At 53.3% G+C, this 19,900-nt stretch overlaps 1 protein-coding gene across 2 annotated transcripts in view; it reads right to left on the bottom strand.

Annotated features, from left to right (window-relative positions):
- Window positions 1-19,900, bottom strand: part of GRK5 (G protein-coupled receptor kinase 5) — a 203,971-nt gene that overhangs the window by 113,825 nt on the left and 70,246 nt on the right. For both annotated transcript variants that reach the window (XM_010997871.3, XM_064488481.1), the window contains one exon: window positions 790-885. In XM_010997871.3, the coding sequence (XP_010996173.1) occupies window positions 790-885 (96 nt within the window). Of the gene's footprint in view, window positions 1-789; window positions 886-19,900 lie in introns of those variants that run through there.

The following is a 19,900-nucleotide window of genomic DNA, read 5'->3' as shown; positions in this document are numbered from 1 at the left end:
GTTAGAGCAGATAAGAGGACATCACACAACAAGGGGGCACGCTCCACCCCAGGGCACACAGGGGAGAAGGGCTGGGGCATCCACCCGCACAGAGGAGCCCTCATCCAGTGCCCCTAGCCTCCTCACCACCGCCGTGTCCTGAGTGGGGCCAGGAACAGACCGCCCCCGGTGTGTTTGGCTGCACCAGCCCCTGGGGAGAGAAGCCCCCTTTGCTACTGGAGGCGCCTGGCTGTGTGGGTGCTGGATGAAGAGGACGGGGCTGTGCTACTGAGCAAGGCAGCTCCTCGGAGAGAACCCACACCCCCGGGGAGAGTAAAGAGGAGCCCAGAGGCTCACCCTCATCCTCAGCTCCCAAAACCGGCGGCTGCTTCCCAAGGGCAGGACGCCTGGGCCCCAGTAAGGCAGGTAGAAAGCTACGGGTGGGGGCTCAGTGCCAGGCCTGGCCCACCTCCACCACCCGCCCAGAAGCTGTGCAACTCTGGGCCAGTTACAGAATCACTCGGTGCCTTGGTTTCCCCAGCTGACAAGCGGAGTAAAATGACAGCAGCTGCCTCAAAGGGTAACCGGGAGATAACGCTGCCTGGCACGCACCAGATACTCGACTACTGGCTGCATCTTCAAGTCAATTAGCAAAGGCATCAGCTTGAGCTCCTTCCTGGCATCACCTCACTGCATTAATCGATTTGTGTTTGACTCACTGTACAGATGGTTCAGCAGTTAACAGGTTCCATGCTCCCCGCCTCCCAGCCCCTCCCCGCGCCCCCCCCCCCCAGAGGCAGGACGGCTTACCTATAGTCCTTCGGAGGTCTTCGCACTGGCTAATGTGAGGGAACTTCAGGATTTCCTTCCACTTCTTGCTTTTCCCTTTGCGCTTTCCTCCGCCCCCTGCAGAGATGGGGGAGAAAGACGTGGAGCCGATGATGCTGGTGTCGTCTGAGACTCCAAAGCCTGTGTCCCATCCCAGTGAGCCTGTGCACCAGCTTCCCAGCTGGGAAACAGGGACACACCCCCTCCCCAGCCGGCCTCAAGCCTGGGTGTTCTTCCTGCAGGTTCACTCGGGCCTGGGATCCCCACGCCCAACAGCAGCAGCAGCAGAAGCAGACACTGTCCATCATCCAAGTCTGCACCCACACCAGGCGCCCTGTTCTTCCTCGGCATCACCCACGGCTGTGCAGCCCTGCTGGGTGCCCGGTATCAACCCCAGCCCAGACCACAATCTTCCAACGTCAGGGGCCAGGCTCGCTGACTGGGAAAATCCTGGTGAAATGGATTCACACGCGGGTGGACTGCAGCCCCCTCACTGCCTCATTGTGTCCTCTTGTTTCCTGCAGAGAGTCCCCATCCCCAGCTGGAGGCCAGATGTTGGGGACAAGGACTCCAATTTCCACTTGTCTTGGGTGGCCCCTCTTCTCCCTCCTCACAAACCTCAGAGTCTTAGAGGACACATTTCTCAAGGCTGGAAGGACTCTTGAAGGGCCCTGTCAGGCCTCTCGTCCTGCCCCAGTGTGCACACGCAATGAACACACACACACGGGATATGCACACACAATGGACACACATGCAATGAACATGCACACATGACAAACATAAAAACAATGAACACACATGTAACAAACACACACCATGATCTTGCACATGCAATGAACACACAGAGCTGTGAGGTGCACACATGAGGTGTCCCCATCTTCCCTGCCACTTCCTTTCCAGGTGACAGGGGACAGACGTCAGAATGCTCAGGTGTGCAAACAACGAGGGGGCACTGACTCTGGCCTACGCATCCCTGAGCCCACCACCATTAGGAACTTGGACCTAAAGGCACCTCTGTGTCCCCCAAGAACCTGAGATGCCATCATCTGCCCCCCCCCCGCCCCACAGCCCTCACCCAAAGTAGCTCTTAGACCCCACTGGTCAGTGACTCACCAAAGGTCACATAGCCCTTTAGGCTCTTCAGCGTCTTGGAATTTTAAGGGCCTTTCATCGTTCTTTATCTGGTCAACACCCCAAGCACCTGTGAACCTGTGAAGCCTGGGGCCTGATTAAGAGACATGGGATCTTGAGCAGGCCCATGGCACCCTGAGCCAGCTCTCTGATCTGTGTGGGTGTGCAGTCCCCCCGGTCTCTGACCCTCAGAGAGGGTCTGGGCAGGGCAAGGCACTCTTCTCCAGCCAGCACACCCAGGGACGTCCAGAGGAGCTCAGCTCTGGGCCCACCCGCGGCCCAGTGTGTGTTCCAGGGCAGGCACAGAGCCAGTCTCAATAAACGGGCATTCCTAACTCATCCAACTGCCCTGGAAAGGTGAGGCCATCTTCCTGAAGAGCAAGTGGGTGGGCTTCTGAGGATGGGACCAGGACCCCCATCCTGGGGGCCGATAAGGAGGCGAGGGAGCTGATGGTGAAGGGGCAGGACACAGTTCATTTCCCGGCTCTCTGCTTGTCCTGTCTTCAGCCTGATCAGCCAGCCCCAGCTCCTTCCGCTCAAATCTCCACTGAGGTCAAAGGCCTCGGACTCCAAGGGACAGAACGAATGTGTATTGGGCACCTACTGCGGCCAAGCACTGTTGAATATTATCTTATCTAATCCTCAGAATGACTCTTGGAGGAGGGGGTCACTAGACACATCCTAGACGGAGAAGCAGATGTCCAGTGTCGTGTAACCTACCAGCTGATGGCCTGTCCGACTCCTTGTCTGCTCTCTGCTCCAGCTGCAGCCGACACATGTCACACGCACGCACACACCGCAGAGCCCTTCCGCTGGCCCTGCCCCGGGCCAAGCCCCTCACCGGAGCTCCCTGAGTCCTCACCCTAACTCTCCCAGGCAGAGCTGTTACCATTCCCACTTGACAGATAAGGAAACTGAGGCAAGGGGAAGAAAGAAGCAAGTCTCCTAAGGCCCCACAGCTCACAAATGGCAGAGCCAAGACCCCAGCCTGAGCAGAATCCAGACCGTAGGCGCCGATGCCCATCCCTCTGTCTACAAGGCTCCCTTTTGGATGCGCTGAAAGCAAGGAAAAGCTGGCATCGGACCTCAGAAGTGACATGGCACTCGGTGAGAAAAGCCAGAACGCGGGCCTCTCTAGCTGAGGCCCAAGCCTCTGAGAAGAGCCACCACCCAGACCCAAGGCCCGAGGAGTTGTTCTGTTGAACCTACACATGACTTGTTTGTTTGCTTGCCTGTTCACTGAACCAGGTGTCAAGATTGAAACATTAGATTTTACATACGAATCCAGATTTGGGACTTGTCTCCCATAACCAGGCACCCCACATGGCAAGGATCAGCTGGAGCTAGGCAGCAGCTCCCCCTGTGGACAGGACGCACGGCCTCCATTCAGGGGCTGGCCTGGCCCCGATACAAGTTCGTATGTGCATCCCCCAGAGGAGAGCCACCCTCTTGAGAAATCAGCCAAGTCAGATGCTCCCATCCCAGTCAGCTCCAACTCTGAGGCCTGAAATGGCCATTAAAACTCATCTAGTCCGCACCTCCCCCCCATTCATTCCCACACAATTCATTCCCAGATCTGGCTGGGATTAAGCACTTTTGTGTGTGTGGTAAAATACACATAACGTAAAACTGACCATTTTAACCTTCGGTAGGTATACGATTCAGTGGCATTAAGCACTTTCACACTCTTGTGTAACCATCACCACCATCCATCGCCAGAACCTTTTCATCTTCCCAAACTGAAACTCGGCACCAATTGGACACTAGCTCCCACTCCCCTCTACCCGCCGCAACCACCATTCCACTTTCTCTCTGAATTTGACTTCTCCAGGTACCTTGTATGAGTGAAATCATGCAACATGTGCTCTTCCGTGACTGCCTGATTTCACTTAGCATCATGTCTTCAAAGGTCATCCATGTTGTAGTGTGTGTCAGATTCCATCCTGTTTCTAAGGCTGAATAATACTCCATTGTGTGTACACACCACTTTTGTTTATCCATTTGTCTGACGATGGACACGTGGGTGGCCTCCACCTTTCAGCTATTGTGCATACTGCTGCTCTCAATATCTGAGTCCCTGCTGTCAGGAACTTTGGGTATATACCTAGGAGCAGAATTGCTGGGTCATATGATAATTCTAGGTCTACCTTTCTGAGGAACTAATGATGAAGCCTGCTTGACAATACAGACTCCCAGGCTGCATCCATTAGCCTGAGCCCTGACACACTGTAACTGGAGCCCAGGAATGTGACTTCTTAAAAGCTCTCCAGGCAATTCTTAGGTAGCCAGTCTAGGGAAACAGGAATCTATTTTGCGTGCACGTACACACACACACACACACACACATGCTTTTTTATAGATTAATATATCCATTAAGAAAATTAACACAAATTCATTCATTCATTCAACCAATATGTGTTGAGGCTCTACTAAATGCCAAGCACTCTGCAGGTGCTGGGGACATAGTGACAGGCAAGACAAATGGGGTGTCACCTTCCGTGGCTCCCCCCTCTTGGGATGCCCAATCTAGTAAGGAAGACAAACATCAAAGGCTTGATTTCAGTGGTTCCCAACCCCTGAGCAGTTTGTCCTCCAGGGGACATATGGAAGTGTCTAGAGATATTTTGGGTTGTCACAACTGGGTGAGGGTGCTACGGGGATCTAGCAGGTCGAGGCCAGAGATGTGGTTAAACAAAGTACAATGCACAGGACAGCCCCCCCACAACACAGAACCAAGTGATCATGGTATATCACCAGTGTGGAAACGGAAAAACGCTGCTTTATTTAATGACTGTTATGACCAACACTCAGGAAAAGTGTGGGGCTTGGGGGAGACTTGCTAGTAATGGGGCAACAGTGGTGGTAGTAGGGGAGGTGGGAAGAGTGAGTCAAAGTCACCTGGAGGATGTGACGCAGAGGCTGGAGTTATGAAGGGTGGATGGGTACCCCACACAGCTACCTGAGTGCTGCCCCAGGCCAAGGATGCAGACTTCTGGACCCCACCTGGGCTTTCTTCCTCCTCACCTCCTCAGCCCCCAGAACAGGGCAGGGACTGCCTGGGCAAAAGTGTTCCTTAATCCCTGGCACCTGTGAATACGCTAGGTTACGTGGCAAAGGGAATTAAGGCTGCAAACAGAATTAAGGATCATGATAGGGACATTATCCTGGATGATCTGGGTGGACCCGATGCAACTGCAGAGTCCTGAACTGTGGAAGCGGAGGTCGGAGAGTCACCTCAGAGTGATGTGAAAAAGACCAGACCAGCCATCGCTGGCTTTGAAGGAAGGGGCCATGAGCCAAGGAATACAGGCGGCCTCTAGAAACTGGACAAGGCAAGGACTCAGATTCTCCCCTAGGGTCTCCAGAAAGAACAGAGCCCTGCCAACACCACAATTTTAACCCAGTGAGACCGAGGTCAGACTTCTGACCGCCAGAACTGACCCTTCTGCCTGCTGAAGCCCTGCTCCTTCTTCAATCCCCCACTCTAATGCCTCTTCCAGGGCTTCCCTTGAGAGGCAGACCTCTCGTCTGGCCCCTAACCTACTCCCAGCTCAGCCCAGACCTGCCACACGTCCTTCCAGAGGATGGGGCAGCTAACACAAGTGGCCCGGACAACTGCAAGCCTGTAAGTATACTGACTGACTAGATAAATGAATGTTTGAACTGATTGACTAAAAAATGACTGAACTGGGTGCTACACACTTGGTCCTCATTAAGATAGTACTAGTCCCATTTCACAGATGAGAAACTTGAGGCTCAGGGAGAGGAATTAACAGGGCCACTGAATGGACCACACACTCAAACAGGAACATGTATCTTCTCCTACCCACACTGACTTGCAGCCACTTCCTGTCTCGGGCATCCCTGGGCTTTATTTGCTTTACCGACCAGCCTCTGCTGCCCACAGTTCACCTTCCTGTACTGGAAACGAGATGGTCAAGAGGACCGAGTGCCTACCTTCGCAGACAACTGGCTCATCCCATGCTTCAAAGAGCAGAGCCGAGCAAGACTGTCGGGGTATGGCCTGGCAGATGGGGGGATGCCTGGAGGAAGGAAGCTCCTGCCAGGGCCGGGACGACAACAACAGAGGCCAGGAGCCAGACAGGAGGGCTCCTACCAGAGGTGGGAAGAAGCCATGATGACAGGTTCGGGGACACGGGCTGAACTCTGCCTGCTCACAGCTCTGGGAAAGGCACTAAAGGACCAGGGTGGCAGGTCCCTCTCCTGGAGTGAGCAAGAGTCCAAGTAAAACCTGGAGAAAGGCTGGCGACAGGAAGACGCAGTGTTCCTCTGATTCAGAGCCTTGGGCTCCAGCTGGCCCCTCAGGAGGGAGCAACCTCCAGGGAGGAAGTTGCTTATCGAATCACTTGTACTTTCTCCAGCCCCCAGGGTCCCCCCTCAGCTGCCAGCAATGACCTCCTGCAGGTGCACCCCAGGTGGGCTGAGGGGAGTGTGACAAGGGAGTGGCAGGGGCTGGAGGAGGGAGAGTGGCCGGTGGAACTTGTCCTAGCAGGTGGGTGAAGGGAGTGAAGGAAGGTGGAGCACAGGACTTGGGGCAAAAAGCAAAGTAATAAATAGCTATGGTGTCTCAAGCACAGGCCAAGCACACCTAACACACCTAACGGGCGGGGTTACTGAGAAACTAACTGATGTTTCTTTTGATCCCATGGACGCCCCCAGGCAAGAACTGAAAGGATCATGCCAAAAAAACTGCCATGAGACAACTGTCATTGTGGGGGAAGAAACTGGCTGTTATTCCTGTTGTTTTTACTGTTTTCCAGGGAGGTGTTCATGCTTTGAAGGCTGAGAAGGAGAGGGAGAGCATGGTGGGGAGGTTCTGCTCTCCAGGAAGGCTCTGCCCCTGTGGCAGAGGGTGGGGTGGGGGGGCGGCCCGGTGACTCTGAGCAGTGAGGGACCTGGGACCAGCCTGGCACAGGGGAGTGCGGCTGCTGCACGGACCCCTCCTCCAAAGGACACTGATAAAATCAGCAACAGCGGTGACCCCAGTGGTCTGAAGTCTTATTTGCTGGACTCCTTTGAGCCTGAGGGCTTCTCACGCCATCCTTGGAAGATGGGATGGGTGGGACAGCCCTTTGCAAAACAACTGACCCTGAACTTCTAGGCAATCTTACAGTATATCTGATTTGGAAGTTAAAGAAGTGCGGCATTCCCATTCCAGGGTCAGGGAACAGTTTGCTAAGACGTCCTCTAATTTAATCCTCACAGCAACCACCCGAGGTAGGTCCTGTTATTGGACCCATTGTCAAGTGAGGAAACAGAGTCTCAGAAAGGTAAGAACCTTGCCTCAAGTCATTCAAAAGCAGTTTGTGTCACACCTGAACCAGAGCCCAGGGGTCCTGACTTCTAGTCTAATGTTCTCCTCCTCCCTGGAGACAATCGAGCAGTTGGTCAGAGAAAGGTCCCCTGGGGGAAGCTGAGGGAGACTATGCACCTGTTGGAAAGGCCTTCCTTCCTTCACGCCCTTGAACCAGTGGTTCCTAGTGGTCCCTGGACCGGCGGCACCAGCCTCACTGGGGAGTCTGTTAGAAATGCAAAATCCTGGGGCCCACCTTAGACCTACTGAGTCAGCAACTCTGCGAGGGGGCACAGTGGTCTGTTTTAACAAGCCTTCCAGTAATTCTGATGCACTCAAGTTTGAGAGAGTCCTTGAACGTCCTGTGGGAAACGGGACGATGGGACCACTCTTTACCGGAATTTCTCTCTCTCTGATTTGTTACTTCTGCCCTGCATACTTCTAGAAGGATTTGAAAATACACACAAGGTTTGGCCAAATTCGGTGATCCTGGGATCTGACTCTGACAGGAAGCCAGGTCCCCATCCCCCACCTGACTTGAGCATTCTTCTCACATGATGCCCACAGAGCCACTTCCCTGGCCACTCGCCAGGGCAGGAGGGCAAACTGGATGAGGACCCAGCTGTTTCCAGAAAGCCACAGAGAGACGCTGGAGAAGAGCTCACCTGTGGCCTTGGGGAGTGCGGGTTAGTGAGATGGCCTCAGGGACCCGCCCCACCACTCCCAGCACCAAGCCCTGGGCTAGCTCCCTAGGGAGGAGGCAGGACTCACCTCTAACCCACCCGGATCATCAGTGCATCCACCTTATACTTCCTGGATGCCTCATCCCATTCTGCTGGCCTTTGGACCTTTATTCTATGGATTCCAGACGGAGAGAATCATCCCTGGAGATGGGCACACTGGCATCCGTAGAGGACCTGATGTGTTTTGTGGGCCCCGAGGAAGTGGAGGCTATTTCCCCATGGACCATGCTCCTCCAAGACAGACTTCTCAGTTCAATTCAGAAAACTGTGTTGGTGAGTGTGGTTCTAGCCGAGGTTAGCAGGAAGAGAGACTTATTCAAGCTGACCCACAAAGAGGGAGGTTATTACCAGGATCACAGGGGCCTGTAAGAATCTAAGGAGAGGCAGTCAAGAGCAGCTGGGTTTGTGGGAACAGGAAGGCCGTGGAGACATGGCGAACCTAGGGTGCCTCTGCCTCTCATTTCTCCACTTGCTTCTCTGCAGACCATGACAGGCTTACTCTCCTTTTTGCATGGAGCCAATCAGCTGTTGTATAATGAAGAACTTGAGGGGGAAGGGTGTAGCTCAGTGGTAGCGTGTATGCCTAGCATGCACAAGGTCCTGGGTTCAATCCCTAACTACCTACCCCTCCATCAAAAATTTTTTTTTTTAAAAATGAACAACTTGACCTTGTCCCTGGTTCCTGGGAGGTGACCTCCAAGTCCTTGGAATTTCTTGAATGATGGGGGGTGTGGATTTTACTCATGATGGGCCCCAGAGCCATACCTGAGTTTAAGCTAATGAGATGACTCAGGCTGGGGCTGGCCATGCCAGAGTGACCACCCATGGGGCTAGAGGGTTGGGGCTTCCAGCCAAACGATGGTATCCAAACTCCAGGGAGGGGAAGGGTGCTGCGGATTGAGTTCAACCATGTGGCCAATGATTCAATCAATCGCGCCTGAGTGATAAAAGCCCAATGAAAATTCTGGGCACCAGGCTTGGGTGAACATCCTGGTTGGTGACCATATATTGGTGTGTGGGGAGGGTGACGCGTTCCTTGCAGACCCGGCCCTATGCATCTCCCCCTTTCACTGGTTCAGATTTGTATCCTTTTGCTCGAATAAGATTGGAAACAGCACTCTCCTGAGCTCTGTGAGTCCTCCTAGTGAATCATCAAAACTGATGGGGAGATAGGGGAGTCCCTCAAAATTTGTAGCCAGTTTTCAGAAGTGTGTGTGTCTGGGGACCCCCAAACTCGTGGCTCGGGTCTGAAGTGAGGACGGTCTTGTGGGGACTGTGCTCCGTCTGTGCAGTCTTGGCTCACCCCGGGGTAGCCGGTATCAGAATTGTGTTGCAGTCATCAAGGCCCCAAGTCCTCTGGACCCTGCAGCCCCCTCCCTGCCCGTCTGATGGACTCCTGACTCTACAGTCCCAAGGAGCAAATCTGATTGGCTTACTCATCTTTTCTCCCCAGGCCACATGTCGTGGGCCAGCCTAGACTCTGAAACAACCCTGTCAGTTAGTTCTGGCCCTTGCGGACGGGGCGGGACGGTGGGGCTGAGTGAAGTTTGCTTTCAGAGCGGAACCCCCAGGGAGTAGCAGGCATGGCCAGTGGGAGCACAAGCGAAACCACAGAAACGGCCACCCTTCCTTGCAAAACAGTTTAGGAAACTGCTGGTTAAAGGCAGAAGGACATGGGGTACAGGGGGCCTGGGCTACAAGGGCCCCCGGCTGCCCAGAAGGGCCCCTTTCTTCCCATCTCAGAGCCCCTCCCAGGGAATGGCTCTGGGTCACCAGGGGCCATGATACTGGGAAAGGTCATGCTAATGCCAGGGACCAAATGTGTTAGAAATTCAAATTGTGCTGCAAAGCAGGTCTTTAGAATACACATCTGGAGGGGGCGGTGGGTGAGAACCATGAATACTGGAGGAGCTGCTCTCAACGCATTTGGATCAAGGTCTGGGAGGTTCTTGAGTATCCTACTGACTGAACGTGGGAAGGACCGCTCTCTGTGTTCCCAGCCACAGAGGCTGATGACTCACGCACTCCAACCGGTCAAGTGGAAGGTACTGTTACAAGTTCGCCTGTGACGTCTGTGGAGCTAAAGAGTCTGTTCAATTCCTTTCTTCCCAGGTGAGCTTTTAGGACTCAGTTTCCACAGTGCTGCCAGCAGGGCTGGCTTTCCAGAAAATATCACCACAGGGAAGCCGTGGGTGTTCTCAGAGGCCACAGGCAAAGCGGAGAAGGCCGGTTTTCCTGATGAGGGAGGCGACCCCTGTGTCTGCTTCTTCCACGCTTGCTCTCCCTGCCACCAATATTTCTGTCCCAGCCACCTGGGCCCTGCCACACTAGCCACCGCCAGAGTGGCATCCCCAGAGTGGTACCCACAGCTGAAGCTGAGAGGGAGGGCGTGTGGCATCTCGCTCGTTCAGTCTCTTTTTGTGCAGCCCCAAACAAGGCAAGATCCCAATTATACGGCCAGTCAGAGCTGCGTCACTGAGTGACTCAAGCCTTTCCAAAAGGGATACATGTACTGGAGGTGACCTCAGCCTGCAGGGGACTTTCTCCAACCCAGCGCACGTGGCAACCACTGTCAAAGGGAGACGGGCCCACCCCTCTGGGCCTCGCTTCCTCAACCGGGATGAGAGGGGGTGGGTGGGGGGTGCCAGGTCAGGGCAGAAGAACCCTTTTCTCCAAAAGAATTCTTCTTTAAGATCTGGTAGGTACAGATAATAAGAGAGCTGATCAGATAGGTGGGGCGGCGGGGGGCGGAGCTTGCAAACACAGGGCTAGGGGCCTCATTCTGTTTTTGTAGGTCTCACTTTCTGGAAATATCCAGTACTCGCAGGGTTTCTGCCTCAGGGCAGCCTCCTCTGTGAAGCTTCCTGGATGCCCCAGAATCAAGGTGACTCCTTCTCTTTCCTCCCCTGCCCTCACTGTCCCAGAGTGCTCGAGCTGGGAGGTCAGGATCTGGTGGCCCCAGGTGGGGACACCCCTATAACTACCCACTGATGGAAATGTTTAGAAGAAAATATAACACCAAAGGCATCTCTGGTCCAGAAGCTTCTGAGATGGGAACTGTGCCGCTGATGCTGGGCAGCCGTGTCCAAGGTTCCTCGGGGCAGGAAGCATCAGGTAGCCCTAGTGTCTTCAACTGTGTCCAGAGCCTTCCGAGCTGGACATAGGACCCCAGGGGTGGGCAAGAGAGGGAGGAGGCAGGTCTGGGGTCACAGAGCCTCTCCCCACCCAAAAGTGCTTTCCCTGGCCTAACACCACCACCACCACCTTCACCATGAGGGGGCACTGACCCTCCTTACCACCGCAGAGACCAAGGGATGCACTCAGAATGCAGGATGAAGCCCCCAGCTCTATTCAAAAGGCTGACACTCTGATGCAGATGCAGCCAGGCCAGGGAGCACCCTGCCCAAGCTCAGGAGGAAGAGGAGTGGGGAGAGACTGAAAGTCTTTCCGGGCCCTGTTAACCCTGTGAGCTGAACTCGGCAGCTTAGCTGGGGCTTCCGTTGTTCACAGGGACCCCACCAGGAGGGTGGGCACAAACCGCGGTGGGCAGATCGGAGTGGTGCACTACCGCGCCCCAGGCCTCCGGGCCGGCCCCGCCCTCTGTGGGACCAGACATAGGGAGGCAAAGACACACAGCTATCCTGACCACGGAACGTTACGTGGTGCCACAGCTGTCAGCGACAAGAACCTAAAACCTCCAGGATGTTCTTCAAAGGAAGTGCAGTGTTGAAGTGGTATGAGGCGTTGGGGGCGGCACGGGGCCTGTGCGGCCTGTGGCCTGCGGGCAGGTCCCGGCACCTCCAGGCCCCACCTCATGGCCACACCACACAGTCAGGTTTCCAGAGCAGAAAAACCTCAGCCACAACCAAAAGGATCCCACAACCTCAATTAGGAAAACCCAAACCAACACAAGGCCTGCTAGCTGTCGCCATGGGGACGGGGTGGGAGGACATGGCCCCTCCCCACCACACTGAGAGAGAGGCTTCTGGTGTGGATTTGGGTGGTGGGGTGGTGGGACGGCAGTGAGGCCAAGGAACAGTCCCTCTCAGGAAACTGGTCCCTCTCAGGAAACCCTTCCTGCTGAGGGCAGGGCAGACTGGGTCACCACCACCAAAGGCTGCTGTCCTGGAGTGACGGTGTGCTTACCCGGGGTTCTCACGCCCACTGCCTCGAGGCCTCCTCACTGCAATATGGTAAGTGGTGATCACAGCCTGTTATCCCAGCCCTGCCACACACTCACTGTGGAGCCTTTCCTAAATCACTCAGCGTTTTCTCCTGCAAATGAAGATGCTGCTACCCAATTTGTCTTGCTGTGTTAAGGACTAGAGCCAAGTGTGCAAGAGCCTAGCAGAGTAGGAGCTCACTAAGTGTAGCCAATATCATCACCACCATCCCCATGCCCACTACCACCATCATTATCATCACCACCATCATCCCACTTCCACCATCATTACCATCACCACCGTCACCCCACAACCACCATTACTATCACCACCATCCTTAGCATCACCACCATCAACATCACCACCATCACCACCATCATTCCACTACCACTACCACCATCACCATCACTTCTGTAAATGAGATGACAGGACACAGAGCTGGCAAGGGACAGGCAGCAGGTCTAAAGCTCAGGTCTTGTGACTCCCAAGTTCAGCAACATCTCCACCCTACCACAGCGCCCCCACAATACACACACATGCACACATTTCCCCATCAGCATGATGTCAGCATCTGTCCTGACATTTGCCAGGGGTGCCACAGGGAAGCCATGCAGGAGAGCTACATGATTTGGCCCCATGGCCTCTCTGACCTCACCTGCTTCCCTCCTTCACTCACTCCAGCCTCACTCTCCTCACCTTCATCAGACACCCCGGCACCTTCCCACCTGAGGACCTTTGTTCTCACTCAGGAGTTCGCAACTTTTTCTGTAAAGAGCCAGATGAAGTCTCTGGGTCACAGACAGTATGTAAACAAATGAACATGGCTATATTCCAATAAAACTTTATTACAAAAACAGCAGGCTGTTGGCCCTGGGGATTTGGCCCCAGGGATCTGGCCCCGAGGTCATAGTTCACCTGAGTTCATCTGCTCTTGCTGTTCCCTCTGCCTGGAACACTCCTCCCTCTCCCTGGGAGAAAACATCCTCGGCACGAACACCTTCCCCTCCTTTAGGCTTCTGCACAAATATCACTTTTTCCATGAAACTGACCCTGACCACCTTTTTTCCCCCTAATATATAATGTATTGAAGTGAAATTCGTATAACATAAAATTAACTACTTTAAAGTGAACAGCTCAGTGGCACTTTGTACATTCACCATGCTGTGCTGCCACCACCTCTACCTAGCTCCACCGCATGTCCATCCTTCCAAAGGAGCACCTGCCGGTCACCCTTTCTAACCCTGCAGCCTGCACCACCACTGCCTGCCTCTCCTGATCTCTCTCTTCCTTTGCATTTTTAATTTCCTCTGTACCTTGTAACATTCTGTGTGGCTCATTGATTCTGTTTATCACTTAATTGCCTGTCTCCACCTCTCCTTCCGTTAGAATGCAGGTTTCACGAGGGCAGGGATCTTTGTTTTGTTCCCTGCTGTCTCCCGAGTACCCAGAACAGTGCTTGGCACATAAGAAATGCTCAATAAATCATTGATGAATAGATGGATAAACAGATCAAGAGGCAGGACCACAAGGGAAGAGGTGGTTTCCAAATGGACTTTATTTGCTTCATTGTACTATTTAATTATTTTATTTTGGTGGGAGGTAGGGAGAGGTAATCAGGTTTTTTTTATTTATTTTTGGAGGAGGTACCCGGGATTGAAATCAGGACCTTGTGCATGCTAAGCATGCGCTCCACCACTTGAGCTATACCCACCTCCCCGCAAATGGACTTTAAAACAATGAAACCACATCACACACTGGACTCTTTTCTGAACCTGCATTTTCCTCCCTGAAAATGGGAACACAACACCTTCCCTAGGAAAGGCAGGGCGCACACAACCTCCCCAGCCCTTCTCCTGCAGTGTGAATCCTCGCATCTCACTGTGTCAGTTACTCTGACCCTGAACCAAAAGCCCCTCTCCAAGAGCAACATAGAAAGAGCAGGGACTCTCATCAGACAGGAAGGGCTGGACTTCTGAGTCCTCTGTCCACCAGCTGAGTGACCACAGGACACCTCCCCAATCTCTCTGAGCCACGATTTCCTAACTGGTGTAATAAGCAAATGCCTTCTGTAAGGGTCCAACAGAGAGTGTGCTTAGCACAGCGCCAGGTACCCGGTGGGCGCTAACGTGATTTTAAGCCCTCTGGCTCCCCATCCTGGCTCCCCAAGCATCTCCTCTCTGTGCCTACCCCTCTTTCCCACTACTCCTCTGTGTCTTTAGTAGGAGTTTAGCGAACATCTCCTTCAAGAGAAAACAGACCCCGCCTGTCCTCTTGCAAACACTAATGACCTTAAAAATGTCCTTTCCAAGGAAAGTCATTTTCCAAATGTACTTTCGGGCTTACTATGCTTTTGCCCACATTGGTTTTCACAGTTGAGAAAGTTTGGCCACAAAAATTAACTTTTCACAGCAAAAGTAATCCCCTTCTTTCAGCAAAGCCCCAAATTGGTCACTTTTGTCTTCATTATGTTTTCTCTGGGTTAAAGAAGAAAAGAAAGGGTTAGGGAGTAGGAGGGAGGTGAGCTGACCCCCAAGAAAAGCCACTGGCATGGAAAGTTGGCCCCTGAAGCACAACTGTGGCTATTTTGTTAGAGAAATAAACAGGACTGCTTGCTCATAAAAAAATGCACCAATTTTTCATAGGATATTCATAAAAATATTTGCATTTCCCTGTGAGTAATAATTACTTCTGCTGTCCCCAGAATTTTTGCATCATCTACTTAAAAGAAGCTGAACAGACTCTTTAGAAATCCTTCCAATCAAATCCACCCAGCGACCTGGGTGTGTTATGATGTAGCTCTGACTGGGCCCACAGAAGGGCTGGGAAAACCTGAGGCGCAAAGCAGTCAGGGAGAGCCAGGCCCCAGCCTGAGTGCTGCAGCTCCATCATCTGAGTCTCACGATACCGCAACAAAGTGGATTTCTTTTACAGATGAGGAAACAAGCCCAGAGAGGCCAAGTATCTGGCCCAAGGACACACAGCCACTAAGTGGCTAAGCTGGAATTTGAACCTAAGAATTCCTGGTTCTTAACTCCTGGTCCATGAGGCTGACGTGGAGTGAGTTCGAGAGATAGATGAGAACTAAAACCCTGAGAAAGTTTCCCCAAAGCCTGAGGCCAGGGAAGTGGTGCAGAGGTCAAGTCTTCCAAACTGGGGTCCTGATCCCACCAATCTTCACCCAAACATGCTCACCTACCAATAAATGGCACCACCATTCACCCAGCCACTCAGGCCAAAAATCTAGGTATCATTCCTGATTCCATCCACCTCAAGGCCTCTGTGGTAAACAGCCTCCAAGATGGCCCAGTGAGTCTCACCTCCTGGCTTCCACAGCCTCTGCAGGCCCCTCCCACATTGAACCTGTGTAGCCAATGGGACGTGGAGGAAACGACAGACTATGACTCCAAGGCTAGCTCATGGAAGTCACTGTGCCTTCTGCCCCGTTCTCTCTTGGATCAGCCATTCTGAGGACACAGTAGCCCTACAGAGAGGCCCATGTGGGCAGGAGCCAAGCATTAACCCCCCACAAACAGCCAGCATTAATTTGCCAACCATGTGCATGAGCCACCTTGAAGGAGGGTCTTCTGGCTCCAGTCAAGCCTTCAGATGATGGCAGCTCCAGCCAATGCTGACTGCAGCCTCAGAGAGACCCTGAGCCAGAACCACCCAGCTAAGCCCGTCCCAAATTCCTGATCCATAAAAACCAGGAGATAACAAATGCTGATTGTTGTTCTCACTGCTAAGTTTTGAGTAATCTCTTACACAGCAACAACTAACAGTCTTCCACCTGCAACCATCCATCAAGTTCTACGGATTCTATTTCCAAATGACACTTGACTCTGCCATCTCCCTGCCCCTCCACAGTGGGCCACTGCCCTGGTCCAGGCCACTGCCCTGCTCTGAGTAGATGCTGGAGGACACTGCAGCCAGAGGGTTGCACGGAGAGGGAGGGAAGTGCTCCACAGCAGAACATCTGCAGGAAGCACCTGCAGGTGCAGCGCCCGGGCCAGAATCTCACACCCGTGGTTCCCACCCCACCCAGCAGGCTCAGGGGCCAGAGTCAGACATGACACATCTTCCCCCAGGAGAGGTCAGCAGCACTAATCTTGGCTAGGGACGTGGAGACCCACATTCAGGGCCAAGAGAATGCGCTCAAGCCAAGCCCCTTGCTTCCTTCCCTCTCTGCGTGACCTCAAAAAGACACCTCCCCTCTTTGGGCCTCTGTTTCCACATCAGGAAAGTGAGGTCTTGGACCAGACTAGTGATCCTTAATCTACAGGCCATGCTTCCATGGGTTTCAGAGAGTTCTGGAAGAGCCGTCCATGCACACAATGTGGAAGCACATGCCTAGCTTGTTCGTCCGGATGTCGAAGTTCACCAGTGTGTGCAGTTCAGGCTGAACAGACCTGCTCGGAGGTGTCTGTGATTCACGAAATGGGGGAAAACAGTGACTCACCTCACACAGATGGCCTGGTGAGCAGGCAGAGTCCTCCACAAAGAGAGAGAAGACTCACCACAGGCCCTTGGAAGAAGCTCAACCAGGCTCTATTGCATCCAACCAAGGAGGGCTGACTCACCCCCAAGTTTTCCCCTCCCACAAATCTAGCTTAGGCAGGCATTGCCCTCAGTGGTCCAATTTCCCCCACCATCACTGTGTCCTCCAGCTGACACCCAGGACTGCTAGAAGGCCTTCTCAAGGGTCAAAAAAGGGCCTTTCCTATGGTCTCAGGGACAGCTGAGAGCAGACTTTTGAACAGAGAGATGCCCAAAGTAGGGTGGCCTCCAGAGCAAAATCAGGGCCTTCACTTGCTTCCTCACTGGGAAAGATTTCCTGCCTCACGGCCTTTGCACATGCCATTCCTCCTGCTAGATACACACTTCCAGTATCTTTTTTCTTTAATAAAATATTTCAAGCTTAAAGAGAATAAAAATTTTAAAAACATATACCTACAGGTTTTAAGAAAATAATTCATTCATCCACTCTGTTGAGACATGTAGGTTATCTCTAAACTTTTACCATCACAAATAATGCTGCTCTGAGGACTCTGATATATTGCCCCCACTTCCCCCGACAAGTGTTCAGGTCTCAGCATGGAGTCACATCAATCCCTGAACCCCCTCTCCACCAATCCAAGAGGTATGTCTCCATGTTTCCCTCCCACTGTTTCACAGTCCTTCCTTCAAAGCACATATCGTCATCTGTGTCTTTATTAGGTTCCCATCCAAGAGGACAGAGACCATGTCCCTTTTGCTCATCAGCTCTCAGTGCCTAGGACACACTTCCAGGCTCATGGCAGACCTCAGTTAGTGTCTGTCAATGAGTGAATGAAGGAATGAATGGGTGAGCAGAGACATCACAGGCTGTGCTATGCGCCTTCCCACCCAGGACTGAGAGGTGATCGTGTACATCTGCTTGCTCCTTGCTCTGCCCTCAAAGGGATAGAAGGCCAAGAACCTCCTGGGGAGGGGACCTTTGGTTCCTGGAAGCACCTGAGAGCCCTGAGCCTCAAAGTAGGGAGCCCTGGAGGCTGGAGGGTCAGAGGCTCTAGGCCAGGCCCTCACAGCCAAGCATAAGGTGAGGTTCAGTCTTCTCCAGACTTCTTCTGGGCTGTCCCAAGGCTCCCCGAAGCCAGGCACCTCATTCTGCACCACCAGAGCAGATTTGGGGAACACACTTCACATGGCCAAGCCCAGCTGTGAGGAGCAGCTGCCCTGGGAGCCCTGACAACTGGGCCCAGGGCCGCACCCCTTACCTGGAATCTCTGGCATCCCTGCGTGGCTGAAACAGACCAGCCCCTACCTGTTGGCCACGCCTGACCTTGGGATGCACCTTCACTTGCTATCAATCATTTAGGGTTTCTGTTTCCAAAGCTTCAAGAGAAAGAGCTGGAAACAGAAGACCGTGTAACAGCAAAAGAAACAGTAACACCCATTAGCTGCTGTTACGGAGCAGCAATCTTCATAGGCCGGCCTCTCTCAGTCTTCCCCTCAACTCAACGAGGGAGGTCCAGCTGTGACATCTGAGGAAACTGAGGAATGCTGAGCCATTCTCTTCTTGCTCTGGGAGGAGCTGGGGCCTTAACCAAGCAGGCTCAGGGATCAACCGACGAAGCAGACTGGAGACAGAGGCACAGACAGACCAGCACACTACAAATGATAATATTCTAAAGACAAGTGGCACAGGCCTCCCCACCAATCCACCCCAGGCCCTCCAGCTGCAGATTTCCAGGCACTGTGTCAGAAGTTCGCCCTCAAGCACCCAGCGCAGACCCAGGTTCAACTCCTGGCCGCCCACCCCCTCTTTAGGTGTGTGGCCTTTGATGAGTTGCTTCTCTCCCCAGCCTGCAAACTCCCTGTGAAATGGGCTAATGCTCACTGGACTGGGAGGACCAGCTGGGGAAATTAATGGGACGCCATCAGAACTGAGTGAATCCTGGTAGATTCCCAGGTGGCCAAGGGGGCAGGGGCTGGGGGGCTCAGAAACTCCACCTGGTCCTGAACCTGCCCCACCCACTTCAAGGGCCGGGACACCAAATCCTGGAGATGGGGGTGAAATGAGTAACACACACACACACACACACACACACACACACACACAGGTCTCGTTCTGAACACAAGGGCTGTTGAAGGGCAGCCATGCACCTTCTCAACACCAGCACCATGGAGAGCGAAGGCCATGACCCAGGTGGGTGGGGAGAGCCCCAGGGCCCTGGGGTGGGGGTGACAGACATGGCCTACCCCTGCTTCTGTGCCCCCCTTCCTGGGGCTTAGTGCTCCTGAGCAGAAGCCTGCCTGCCTTCCTTACTCCAACCTCCTGACACATCTGCTTCCTTGGGACACAGGGATTTTTTCTTTTATTTCGCTCTCCTCCAACTCATCATCATGGCCTGGACTCTGAGTCCCAGGAGCAGGGCTCAGTCATGGCCTGGCCCCAAACACCCAAATCAGAGCCTGCCTGAGCCAAGACACCCTGCCCCACCCCAACAAGTCACAGCGGCCTCCTCGCACTAATTCTGACCAGTCCCTGAGGCTTCACTCGCCAGCCCCATTTCAAAGGTGAGGAAACTAAGGCTCAGAGCCCTGCTTTGGTAACACAGGCAGGAAGGGGAGACTTGGGGATCCAGCCCAGGTCTCTTGGCCTTTCAAAGACAAATACCTCAGTTGAGGCCAGCATTGTCTGAGAGGAACAGAATGTGAACCACACAGGCAAATACACTTAAAGTGCTGGGAGCCACATTGAAAGAGGAAAAAGAAATGAGCAAAATTAATTTTAATGACATTTCATATTTAAATCAACATCAAATATCCATTCAGCATGTAATCAGTATGAAAAATTATTAATGAGACATTTCACTGTCTTCGTCATACTAAGGCTTTGAAATCCAGCATAGATGATATATTTCAGGACACCTCAGTTCAGACTGGCCACACTTCAGCGGCTCTGTGGCCACCTGTAGCAAGTGGCTAGCAGCTTGGACCGCGCAGGTCTAGAGTGACAGAGGAGCATCAAAGACCAGGGGTAATTCATTCACTCACTCACTCAACCTACCAACCAATACTTACTAGGTGCTTACAATGGGCCGGGCAGGGGGCTGGGGTGGTGGGGGGACACGCAATTTGAATTGAGGAGGAAGCAAGCCTTACCCCCACGGGTTCCCACTGGGCAGCAGGGGGACATGGACAAGGTGGTAGTCAGGAAAACCATACCCCACTGGCTCAGTCCCAGAGTCCCAGGTATTGTC

This window comes from Camelus dromedarius, chromosome 8 (assembly GCF_036321535.1).
Source record: "Camelus dromedarius isolate mCamDro1 chromosome 8, mCamDro1.pat, whole genome shotgun sequence".
In the NCBI taxonomy this organism is placed as follows: Eukaryota; Metazoa; Chordata; class Mammalia; order Artiodactyla; family Camelidae; genus Camelus; species Camelus dromedarius.
This window is presented reverse-complemented; position numbering and strand designations above follow the sequence as displayed.